The sequence below is a fragment of the Rissa tridactyla genome, chromosome 2, assembly GCF_028500815.1.
Source record: "Rissa tridactyla isolate bRisTri1 chromosome 2, bRisTri1.patW.cur.20221130, whole genome shotgun sequence".
In the NCBI taxonomy this organism is placed as follows: Eukaryota; Metazoa; Chordata; class Aves; order Charadriiformes; family Laridae; genus Rissa; species Rissa tridactyla.
In genome coordinates this window covers 156528513-156541278 of record NC_071467.1, presented here as the reverse complement: position 1 = coordinate 156541278, position 12766 = coordinate 156528513, and the positions used below count along the sequence as shown (strand labels likewise).

The window sequence follows — 12766 nt, the reverse complement described above, 5'->3', positions numbered from 1 at the left end:
CAGCTCCGGGCTCCTTTGCCTTTCCAGAGCTGAAATGACCGAGTACGTGAAACATGTTTGGGATTTGTTACCGGGAGTTAGGGGCTGCCCAGCCAATTTTAGCCTCACTGAGCCAGAGCACTCACGCCATCGGGGCACGTGCTTTCCAAATGCTTTCAGAAATCAAATTGAGGGGGGGAAGGGGTGTGTGTCAAAATCAGAAAGGCCCTTCCTGCATTGTTTCATGTTAAGGAAATTCAATTGCAAGTGGAAAAGTCCATCCATTTGTCAGAATATTTTTGGTTTTAAGTGGGAGATGTTTAAAGGTAATGTATAAAGAAAAAAACCCACCTATCTTGGACCCTCCAAAACCCTGGAAAAATGGTCGTATTTTATCTTAATAAACCCTATTTCCAAACGTCACAAGGATCAAATGTATGTTAGACTCTGTGTAATGCTCTTTAAAAAAAGAAATGCTGGGTTGCTAAAGGTTCAAAATAGTGAAATCAGAAAGAGAACCCAGAGAAAATGAACTCGGAATTGCCCCTTGCACTCCCGTGGCCGTGCCAGCCCCAGGACCTCTCCCGCCCCGCCGCCCTGGGCTGGTAGGGAAGCGCGGCAAGATGCCTTCAGGTGTAGCAACCAGCGACGGAGGGGCTGGAATTAAACACAGCGGCTGCTTTGGGGGTAATTTTTCCATGGAAGGGGACTAATAATTGAAGATAATAGAGAAGAAAGGCCGCGTGAGCGAGAAGGGGCCATGCGAAAAGGCAGAGAGATGTGTTTGTTTACGGAGCCACCGGCCAGTTCCTGTTAACTCCCTGGAAGTGAAAGCTAAGCTGGCGTAAAGCTTCCATGGAAATAGGATTTGCCCCAGAGAGGTACCTAAAAATAAACTCTAGTTCTGCACAGAGAAGGCGCTGTGAAGCTGGTTATCCGGAAAGCTTCACTAGTGTTTGGAAAAGGCCTTCTGCAGCAGAAAACAATGTTTATTAATAAAGCCAGAGCACTATTTTTTTTTAACTGCTTTGTTAATGGGAAAATTATCATTTGCAACCCCGCTTGCTGCCGGGTGAGGTCTCCGGCTCTGCTCCTGCTCCCACGGGAAGAGCCTGTGGGAGCCACGATCCCCCCACACTTGGACACACCAAGGCGCTTCTGTCTCCTGCAACGCAGCCTCCAGGGTGGAAAGTGGCTTCATTAAATGCAAAAGGGGAATGGGTGCCGCGCACACAGCAGCTCTGGAAGCCCCTGTCATCAGGAAAGAGGGGGTTTGCCCGGCGTGGGCCACCCACGCGCGCCTCGGCTCATCGGGGCACCCTGTTAACGGGTGTTGGAGGAATTTCCATTCCGTGTTAGGAGGAACAGGAACCCTTTCCACGCGAGAGCATCCAGACCCCGGCGGCGTGGGCAGCGTGGTGCAGGCGGGGAGCTGCTCTGCTGCTGCTCAGCCCCGGCAAAGGAACAACACCGGCTCCTTCCCCGAGAACAAGCGCGGGCAGAAACTCTGCCGTGCGTGGCTGAGGCGCTGGAGAGAGAATTTCCTTGGCTGAGACAACGCTTGACCCAGTGACGGAGCCTTTCCCTGTCTTGTCACACGTCTGTAAAGACCACGAGTGCTGGAAAGCCTTTTCTTTTTCCCCTGAAGAAAGGAACGATGTGCAACTCATTGGTGCAATCGCTTGTTATGTTTTTCCTGGGGACGCTGGAGCCAGCAGCATTTTAACCCTGGGCTCGCAGTGAGCAGCCGCTCTTTGCCGATGGGGCCGCTGGATGCTGAGCCAGGGCCTGGCACCAGCCCCCCCTTCCCACCGGCAGCACGGCCCCCGCATCTGGCTGCGATATTTGGATGGGGGCAACGCTGTGCCCGCAAAAAAAGACACCCCAAGCCCTGGAGGTTGTATTTCATCACGGTCAGTCGGGGTGACGTGGGGTTTTGGGGCTGGGCAGGGGCTGGGCCCCGCCTCTGGGTGCCGGGTGCCTGTGGGTGAACCCTGGATCCCGCCCGCAGTCCCAGGCGACGTGATGGCGCTGCCACTGCAGGGAAAGGGCAACTGGGAATCCAGGCATAAGAGCCACAGGCCCCCCCAAATGCCTCCTCCCGGCGCTGCCACCCTTTTGCCCTCCTGTGCCGCATCCAGCCCCCCCTGCCCAAGGACCAGCACGGCGACGGCTCAGCATCAGGGACTGACTGAGGAACCAGTGCTGCCCGCGCCACGAAGGTCACCAGTGCCACCACCCCCCTTTCCCAAAACCCTGCTCGCTGCCTTTGAAAGCTTCCCCAAGGTGTCCCCCAGACAGCCCCTGGCACCCCTCGGGCTGCGCTCTGTCCCCCCTGGCAGGGGTTTCTCCTGGACAGGACAGGAGAAAGCTTCCCTGGCCCAAAGTCTTTCTATGTCGTAGAAGGCTCCCAGAGGGGTACGCTCTCTGTACAGAATTAGCTGCAGAAATAGAACCTATTTCCAGGCTTTTCTGGTAACAGCTTGTTCAGAGTTTGGCGGTTCTTCCCCTAATCTCGGTCTCTGGCCAGCAGCTCCCCGGGCAGAGGGAGTTTCCATCGCTCCCACCTGCGGCAATCGCCCTTTGGAGCAGCAAAGCCGTGTCCAGAGTCCCCGTCCCGCAACAACCCTTGCGTAAAAGAATTTAGAAACTTGTTTCTGTAGGTCACCGCTCAGTGCCTCAGAGGAAAAATTATGGCATTTTTATGGTGAAGTCCTCCAGCTTGTTGGCTGACCCCAAGTCTTGTGAGCTCCTGGAGCTTGGAAGAGCTCCACTAAATGGCAGCTGCTACGGCTGAAATTCAAAGCAATGTGTGAGCACAGGGAGGAGGAGGCGGAGGAGGAAGAGGAGGAGGATGAGGAGGACCATTTTGATTTGCCCATGCAGAAGCTGCAATAGGAAGACAGGGTGGCAATTCCAACTCTGGAATCTCTATTAACACGACTTCACTGGGGCCCACCGTACAAAAGCGGTGCAGAACTGGGTCCAAAGAAGTAACCATGGGATTTTAGTGGTTTTTTTTCTGCTTTGACTTTCTTTTATACTCTACTTGTTTATTTCTCTTAGCAATCTTTTAATCCGTGGCTTGGTTGTCTTGCTCCTGTGTTCAGAGGAGGAACGCTCCTGTATAAAGGCACTCACAAAGGGTCACATCCCTCTGACCTCAAAGGTCCCGTGTGACTCTATTGGTGCCACAAAGCGGGGCTCCTCGCCTGGCTTGTAACCCGTGGGGCACATGGGGGTTGGGGTGCTCCTCCAGCCCAGCCTCCCCCACGGACTGGGCGCAGGGCACCAGCGCCACCTCAGCCGAGCGGGGCTGGTGGTGCCCCACTTCAGAAAAGCCCTCCGAGATGTTGTGTACTTCCTCACGGGAACCACACGGCGCTGCGAAGGAGCCATATAACTCCTGCTGCTCTTTAAGGACGTGATGAAAACGCGCTCTCTCGGACATAGAGTTGATCCATTCAAAACTGAAGTCAAATGTGGGCTTAGGGGACAGGTTTTTTGAGGTGGTTTTTTTTTTTGAACAGTATGACTTGAGGTGCAGGTCTGCACCGAGCCAGTGCTCTCATCGTGTCTTCTAACTATCATTCTTCCTGGGGCTCGGCATTTTCAAATCAAAACTGGGTAAATAGAACAAATATATTTAACCTAAAATTAAGTCAATCTGTCAGCAAGGCTAATTGTAACCTGCATTTCTGGTTTCTTCCTCTGACACACACACTTTGTCACGTCTCCCTGGAACTGACACGTTGCGGCCTGACTTTGTGTCTCTCCTGCAGATGTGTTGGCTTTGTTGTGCTGGAGAAGTAAATGGGGCTGTTGGCTGTAAGCGAAGGGCAACGGAAGTGCACGTGTCCCTCTGCACGTGTCCCCGTGCACGCACAGCAAAAATGCAATTGCTCCGCTTTCCCAGGGAGGCTGCAACCCTGTTATGTGATCCACTGGAAATGGGAGCATTTTAACAAAAGTTTTCATTCAAGAAAAAATCTGGGTTTTGTTAGAAAATACTCAAAGTTGAGTGATCTCTAATAGTCATTTTATTATGGCTTAAAACATCAGTTAAAAGCCTCTTGTTCTGTTAAAAGGCTTTGCCCCGATATGAAAAAGTACTTCCATCCTTTGAACGAAAATATAATTATAGCTGAGAATACACTTTGTGTGCTTTTTTTTCTTTCTTTTTACTAACCAAAGAGCTGTAAGAGGAAGGAAGGGAAGAACATCAGTGTTCCCCATTCCGTTTTTGCTGGCCCTACCCCCACGGCCAGCAGGGTGGGCTGTGGGTTGCCAGGATGGCGGGTGCCCAGCGCCTGCCCTGGCAGCATCCTGGGGCCGTGGGTCCCCACTGCTGTCAGACCCTGCAAACGCACACGAATGGGTCTCCTCGCCCCGGCGAGCAGTGGGGAGAGAAGGGGGCACATGGATAAAAATCCTCCTGCGGATTTCAGCAAAGCATCTGAAACCAAATGTTTGTGAGAGGCGTCCTAGGAATGCTGATAAGCACGTGTGTGTGCAATGGAAAGTTTAATTCCTGGGCATCTCCTTGGCCACTAATTTCTTTTGGGCAGTTGTTGGCTCAAATTCTCCTCTTCCTCTGCTCCATGAACACTGGCCACGCCACACTCCCCTCCCGACCTCGCTTCATGGAAACATGATTTCCTTGCATGCGGCTGCTTTTCTTGCTCTCGTCTCCTCTCAGCACTTCCCGCTTCAGCCCGGCCTTTCCCTCATACAGACATGTGGGTTCTTTTAGTTTCCCGAACCTTTCAGGTAGCGATAACCTCTGTCCTTGTCTTGCACCACGTCTGTCCTCCTGCCTCCATACATTTCCTCTCTTGGGTCTTATCCCAAAGCCCGTTGCCTGAACGCAGCAGGCGGTGGTTCATCCACGCCTCCAGGCTGAACCTGGGCCTGTGAGCTTTGTCCCAGCACCCAGAGCTCCCTGACCTGCAACGGGCTCACCTAGGTGAGAAAATTAAAATGTCACCCCTAAAATTAGGTGCCTGAGACCAAAGGGTTAGGTAGTCTCAGTTGACCCTTACCTCCACGTACACCATCTCTTTTCTGGCCTTGCACCTTCTACACCAAATGCTCTTCCTAAACCTGCCCGTCACTTATGGCTCCCTCTGTTCTCCTCTTCGGCAGTGATGGCTCAGGACAGCTTTTCTCTCCCTGCCTCTCCCCACCATCTCCAAACCTTCCCCATATGCTGCCACTCACACTTGGAAGCCCTTCCCTGCCGTGGTGCTTCCACCGCCTTCGTCCCCTCCTTCAGACCCCTCCACAGGACACTCCCTTGCGTGAAGCCCATCATCGCTAATCTGCCAAAGCATAAAGTTAAAGCGAGATCAACTTTGTGCCTTTAGGATCAGCCCGTTAACTGGCCACAGACGTACAAAATTTTGCGATAACTTTAGAAATTATTGTTAATTGTGTTGTGGGATCCCAGGGGCAAAGACATTGGGTTTTTTCCCCCTGGCTGGATCATACAGAAGGCAACAGGGCTTTGGCGTTGAAGAGATCTTGTTGATGAAGACCAGAAAGAAGTATCAGAGTGCTCCTGGTGCCGATTTTGACTGGTGTGATGCAGCATGACCTGCTCAGGGTCATCCATCCATGGCTGATCTTAAATGTCATTGCAGCATGAGGATGAATGCCAAAAATGCGCAGAAATGGGCTGCTGCTGGTTTGCTGGGTAAGAAAGGGAGAGCTGCTGCTTCAAAGATGTTGACCTCCGTGAGGTACAGCAGAAAAGAGGCAAGCCTTGAGAGGCGTTTTGGACCAGCTTTAAGGTGATAGCCCTCAATAGAGAACAGAAAAACCCTGGAAAGGAAAGCCTGTTTATCTAAATCATGGCGAGGTGACGGAGGGCTTTTGGGAAGGTGGGCTGTCAAGTGGAGCACTCCGGATACCAAAAAAATAGCTCAGGTTGGACTTTTAATTCTTATCTCCAAATGAAGCTATTAATTTCTACTTTCAGAATGTAGAATCTGGTTACGCTTTTTTACCTCTTCAAATCTCAGCCGGTTTTAAGAAGTTCTTCCATTAACACACAGAAAAAATTCAAAATCGGGGTTGTGTCTCACCCTGGGGCAGCGGGGTCCATTCCCACCGGGATGCTGTGCCTGGGCTGTACAGTCCAGGCCCCCAGATCCCCACACCCCCCACGGGAGCCCCAGGCAGGGGCCGGTGTCCCCGGGGAGGGCTCGGCCACGGCTCAGGCCGGCTGCAAAAGGCCGTGCTGGAGAAAGTGAGAACTTCCCCCAAACCCGTCTCTCCTGTGATTTCGTTCACAAGGCGACTGGCGAGAATTCGTTGTTGATCTTTCTGCACGTGCCCCCCTCCCCGCCGCAGATGATAATGGTGCATAAAGCAAATTTTTGTGTTGAAAAACACAGAAAAAAGCTACAAGGTCTTTTATCAAGCTTTTTTTCCCAGCTCTTACCTCATTAGGATCAACCTGATAATGAATGAATTATACTGTTCTTATTGTGCATGAAATTATTCTTCTAACCCTATTACACATTTGTTGCTGTTGTTGTTGAGATTCCTCACCAGCTTTTCAGCGCTGTAGCCACCATTTGCCAAAATGATTTTTAAAATGTGTACTTGAAAGGTTCTGACCTTTTAAAAATCCTCATCACCATTAGCATAAAACATCAAAAAATTTGTAAAACTGAATCAGGAACTACAGGCTGTTCTGCCATCCTCTTCCTTCTGCCAGCCCTGCCCTGCCCTCTCCTCCCAGTTTCTGTGTTGCACTCTCTGCTCTGGAAAACTGTGGATTCTCTGACCTGCACCCACCTCTTGCGATGAGCAGACCTCAAATTTCAGCCATCGGAGATGTGATTTTATACCCTGAACTTCTCAGGTGGGCTACCAAAGAAACGAGGACTCAGAATTTCACCCTTTGAAATCACTTTTGGAAAATCAGAGCTACGGCCAAACCTCTTCTCTGGGGACGCTGCAACTCAGCGACTGGCAGCCAGCTCTGAAATCCCGGTATTTTTGGAAAAGGCCAATGGAAATAGGCAGATCGCATTTCCTGGGGGTTTCATCTGCTCGTCTGAGGCTTCTGAATGGATACGGAGGTTCCAGTCCCACAGGTGTGACCAGGCCGTTACCCACAGGGTTCCACTGGCAGAAAGCTCCAGCGGAGGTGCGGCACCTGGATCAGTAACTTCAGCCACTGAGCAGCAACGTGTCGTGAGCAAGACCTTGCAACAAAAGCGATAAGTGACAAATTTGAGGAGTTTTACAGTACTAATGCTTGTTATTGCTTCTCACAAAATGTTACCAAGCTTACAATAATCTTTACACTTTCAGCAAAAATGTGAACAGTATATTTGAATATATTAAAAAGAATTAAAAAAACATTTCACAAAAAACATTTGTTGCCATATGAAAGTCTTTCAGCAATAAATGCCCACACCAGTATTTAAACATTGTTAAAAGTATAATGATCTGTACTAATAAATTATGCAACAAGAGAGGTAAACAAAATAAAATTACAGTATAGCTCTCCATGTTCCTCCACCGAGCGTCCGCAGCTCTCGGAAGCTCCATTTTAGATGACTAATTAAGAAACTGATATTTTCAGAGCAACAAAAATAAAAGCTTTTATTTGTTCATTTGAATATAAAACAGGCGTTATCACAGATGTACAAAGCGTACTGGTGGTTTAACATACAAGAAGGTTGCTGTCCTTTGCACATAAAAATTTTTGTTTGAAACTGTGATTGGCTGAGTTTTACATGAATTTCTCTAACCAGTCACCACACTCTATGAAATAACGCTGCTAACATTCAACTGATAAAAGGGACAGTCTTCCCTTGGGTAAAGTGTCAAGCAGGATTAAATATATATAATAAACAAGCACCATGAGGAATCTGCTCCTGTTTGATTAGTTTTGTGTTTAAATGTTCATTGTGTACCCTCTTTTTTTGTGCATGTGCATCAAGTTGATTACATGGTTTTGTCTGACTCCAAAAGCACAAGGTCACAAGACAAACATTTTATACATTCTCATGAATGGTTTATCTACAGTACAGTTTCTAATACAGAACAATCCTTCTTTATTGCTCAGTCTGATGGTGCTTAAATGTTTCCTTCCTTTTGCTTGCACAACAAAACCAGAAACTCAGTTTATCGTTTCTCTTAACTCAGGATTTAACAACCACGGATGACAGGTTGCAGAAGAGAGCTGTTATTACCTGCGTTTCACAACTGCATTGCAGTTCTTTTATTCTCTACAAATGCAAAGTTGACTTCGTGAAGGTTAAAGTGATGCTTTGAACGCCAGCGAGATTTGTTTTGCAGTACTGAGATCAGCGATAGCAGGACTTCACAAGTTAGTTCACACACTGCAATTATGTTTGTAATCAATCAACATCTTGTCTGAAACCTTACAACAACTTGCCATTAAGAACAGATTTTTATTCTTTTTAGGGAGCAGAAAATGAAGTCGACAAAATATAGGATTGGTCTGCAGAGCATGAATCGGGCTATTCACAGGACGGTGAAGGCGGAAAGGGTGGTCGGAAAGAAAACGCGTCTGACGTGGCAAGATGCTCTGGACTGTACATGCAGACTAAAACGTCCCTACCTTTTAAAAAGATTTTAAACACCCAGCATCGAGACTCCCTTATACGTGATATAAACATGGTTACATTTGCCCTGCAACAATCTTAGTCATGCATATCCGGTAATGAGAGCCAGCACATGAACGCCATTGGGGACAATAAGAAAAGCATTCTTGGACTGCGGCTGGTAGATCCCACTCGTGATCACCAACGGGTCGATTCAGTTACGGCCACGTGAAGGAAGGGGAAGGTTTTAAAAAAAGGGGCCCGGGGCGCAGGGAAGACAACAGAACTGGGGAATCAAACCTCTCTTTTATCCAAAGGTAGTAAAATGAAGGCAGCTGTGATGCATGTTTTCCTACTCTTCTCCCGCGACGGCCTCAGACGGGAGACCGCGGGACGACTCCGTTCTTTACACAGGCAGATCAGTTCCTCCGATGTTTTAATGCGTTTAGGGACTAGTTAGCAGATGCACGATTCGTGCCAAACCGGCTGTAGTGACTGTACGCTCCTCTCTGTTAAGGAATAAATTAAAGACCATCGAAACAATCGTTTCCTGTAAATGTAAACTGGATGCATTGGCCACCGAGCTACGTGTCCTAGCTGAGAGGCAAATTGATAACTCTGTGCAAATAACCCCAAAACTTTTCCTTATAGCAATAAAAACACCAACTAAAACAACGAAAAAAAAATTGTGCAACAAAGTTCTGCAGCTAGACAACAGTGCTATTCCTCAACCTGCCTTTTCTAAGTCTAACAAGTGTATGCACATGCCAGCACGAATAGTTATTGTTGCCTCCATGGCAAAGAAAAGAAAATTATTGTAGTGCATTTTTAGTCTTAAATTCATTCACCGCCTTAAAGGCAGCAATAATTCCACTTGCTGGTATCTAGAGGATTCTTTTCGACAGGGATACTTAGCAATCCAGGATTGCTTTTTTTTTCCAAAAATTTGTGAGTAACATTTGATTATCTACAGTGGGAGACACCATGCAAGTGACAAGTACTGCATTTTAAACTTTAAAATCTTTTGTCATTAGTGAATTTATATTTCATATATATATATTTGATGTGATACTATCCACTCAAGATAATACAACACTTTGTTTTTATATTAGCAAACATTTCAAGAGTTTAATATTCTTGAATGTTTTTTTCTCTTTTATACTTCTAAAGAGATCAAAATAAATTAAACGTTTTGTACATAATTACAGAAGAAGTAGTTAACTTATTTTATCTTTTTAGTTTAGTACAAAGATATTTGCAAGTTCATTGCCGAAATACCTTATTTATAAATTTCTTCCATTCTAACGCTAACAGCAAAGGCTCTTCGGCCTTTGGGCTTTCAGCATCTCCGACAGAAAGCTGCAAGGTTTCTAATTGAAAGGTGCTACTTTGGGTATTCTCCTCGTACCACTACACAGTTTCCTAAGATGTGGGATCTAAAATGGCTTAAGTTAGTAACAGATCTGTATTCATCAGCTTTTTATGACATATTCAAACAAATGAAGAAAACAATTATTTGTGTTAGTATGCAAATCTTTTTAAAAGAATCCATTTGGAGGGCAGAATAAAAAAAAAAATCTACTTCAGCTTACTTAGTGTAAAATACAAAGCCACATTTACTCAAAAAGCAGTATTGTCCAATAAGCGGGAAAAAAAAAAAAAGTTTAAAATGGGCTTTTCCAACACACTGAAGGGCCTTACCCCATAGTCCTTCTTTTCTAAAATTTAGTGGTAAAAGAAAACATTTCACATTTTATTTCCTGCCAATCGTGACTGCTTTGAAAAGTCGTAATAGAAACAGTTCCATTCTGATGAGTGTCAGCATCTTATCTGCACACTTTTTTAGTGGACACCAAAAAATTTTATACATCTATGGTAAAGTCCATGGAAGCTTTAAGGTACAAGACTACATGTTGTAGGCCACATAGATGGGATCTAGCTGGTCTGCCAAAAATCCATCTCGTAGGTGCATACGTTGTTTCTCTCCACGGGAGTTGATAGGAATTACACCAATGTCCACAACCACCACCACCCCTACAATCAGATAGTGTTCCTCCAGGACCACGTTGGTGACCAAAGGAACCAGGTCCAAAGCTTCTTGCTCCGATCCATCCAGCTCAACTACAACGACCAATAAATTTGTCCAGGTAAACACCGCACTGGAAGGAAAGAAAAAATAATATTAGTGCTGGGGTTTTTCTCCCCATTTCATTTTTTACCCTTTTCATTTAACCTTGGTTACTCTTTTTGTTTCAACTCCTAGGGCTTCTTCTGTTTGCTCATCACAAAGCCCAAGTAGCAAGAGAGACCATGCCTGGAGGCAGGGCAGAAGAGCAGCCCCCCTAGCTCTCACTTTTACATTGCTGCAATACTAAGCACTGGGATAAACTTTACAGAAACGCGAGTCTAATCCTTGCCCATCATGTAAGGAGGTAGTGAGACAAGTGGGGTTGTCTCTGAAGCCAGAGGACTGTCACAGCACTGCTGTGTTCATGAAGGCATGCATGAGAGATGTGTGGGTGGACGGGGCTTTTTGAAGAGCAGCCCAGAAGAGCAAATGAGGTTAAAAGAGGAGGCACCAAAAGGAACAGCAGGAACGTAGTCTAAGCGGAAAGATCTTTGGGATAAACTCTGCCTAGCGAAGGGCTGCGAAGCCCTGGGCGGGTTTACATGGCGTAATAGCGCAGGCTGCACAGGGGTCCCCGGGTGGCCGGGGAGGGGCCTTCCTCGCTTGCCCAGTGCTGGGCTGACATGGCTACGTGCCTTCTGGACTGGTCTGGCTGCTGTCCAGGCAGGTCAGAGCTCAGCACAAAAGGGCTGCGATTCTTCTGGACCAATTGGTTGATGCAGAAATAGGCAGTGTCTCCATCTGTTTTCTTTCAGCTGTGTTTTATTTCTGTTGGGTTTAAGGGGACAGGAGGTTTTACATTCCCTACTAACGGGTGAGATGGTCAAGGGAACACCATTATCACCAGTATCTCCTCTTTACTAAAACAATTTTGTAAGATCCCAACATTTTGGTTAATCCCTTGAGCCAAAGCAGGTAAATTTTGGCTTCTGCTACTGGGCATCTTTTCTGGCTAAGGACAATGCATTTATCCTTCCGAACATGGAGGCTGGGAGGGCATGGAAGTCCGGTGTGTGCTTCCCTCCATCCTCCTCCCCACGTCTCAGATGTTTCCAAAGCCTCTGAAGTCCCACAAGAGGTCAACGGGACTGAGACTCCACAAAGAGCACTCTCATTCTTCCTTGCAGGTGTTTAAGACGCAGATGATGGTTATTTCTTCCTCTAACTTATTCCATAGTGTAAATAATAATATTCTACACATGTAACTGATACATCAAGCCCTGTACTTTACCCTCCTTTACCTTATAAAATCAGGGGATAATTTCCCAGAACTGTTTCGAGCATAACCATCTGAAAGTTAGAATGTATTATGTATATTAGCCAACTTCGAAAAGAGCTACTTACCCCAAGGTCAACGCGTGATTGAGACAGAAGCGCACTGTTTTAGTCTACTAAGACAATTCTGAAAATCCCTGTACTTTGGAAACATAGCTTACTTTGCCCAAAAGTTAGCTATGAAAATGTGCTCTATGTTGACGCTTAACAGAATGGATTTTAGGAGAAAAGTACTTACTGGTAAAAAAAATTTCATTTTCAGATCCTGCCAAAGTACTATTTGATTGAATTCTTATGTGCTTATTGATCTGGAAAACTAATGGACAGCCACAGCAAGGCTGTGCAGGCTCCCTTTGACTTACTGCTCCTGTGAAATGAATTTTAATTTGTAATTATGTTTTCACAGACATTCTAGTAAGTTTTGATTGATGCTGAATATTAACAAAGTGAAGTATCAGTCTGCACAGGTGACCATCTCCAGAGAGGTCCTAGAATTTTTATGGATTGCTGTACAAATATCTGAATTAGTATTATATATATTTTAACAAAAAAGCCTGGGGAGGTTTTATTAAACTATAAGTTAGCACTTAAACTAACTGTTAGCTTGTTACTTGGAAAAGCAATTTATGGCAAGATTTAGGAGCAGGTCCCTAAAACATGGCTTAGGATAAGTTAGCTTGTCTGAGTTCAGAGGACTGATTCCCAAAACCTTCACGAAGCTTCTGTTAAGTCCTAGAGCCATTAACACTCCGAAGAGGGTTTCCATTTAATTTAAAAACTCATTTCATTGTCATGA

The 12766-nt window shown here is 46.4% G+C and overlaps 1 protein-coding gene across 4 annotated transcripts in view; it reads right to left on the bottom strand.

The window, feature by feature from the left end:
• Positions 1 to 7353: 7353 nt before the first annotated feature.
• The window catches only part of DIP2C (disco interacting protein 2 homolog C), a 325425-nt gene continuing 320012 nt past the window's right edge, over positions 7354 to 12766 (bottom strand). For 3 of the 4 annotated variants that reach the window (XM_054193648.1, XM_054193649.1, XM_054193650.1), the window contains one exon: positions 7357 to 10726. In XM_054193648.1, coding sequence (XP_054049623.1) covers positions 10474 to 10726 — 253 coding nt within the window. In that variant the 3' untranslated portion in view covers positions 7357 to 10473. Of the gene's footprint in view, positions 10727 to 12766 lie in introns of all 4 variants that reach the window. The other variant, XM_054193647.1, reaches the window with a different exon arrangement.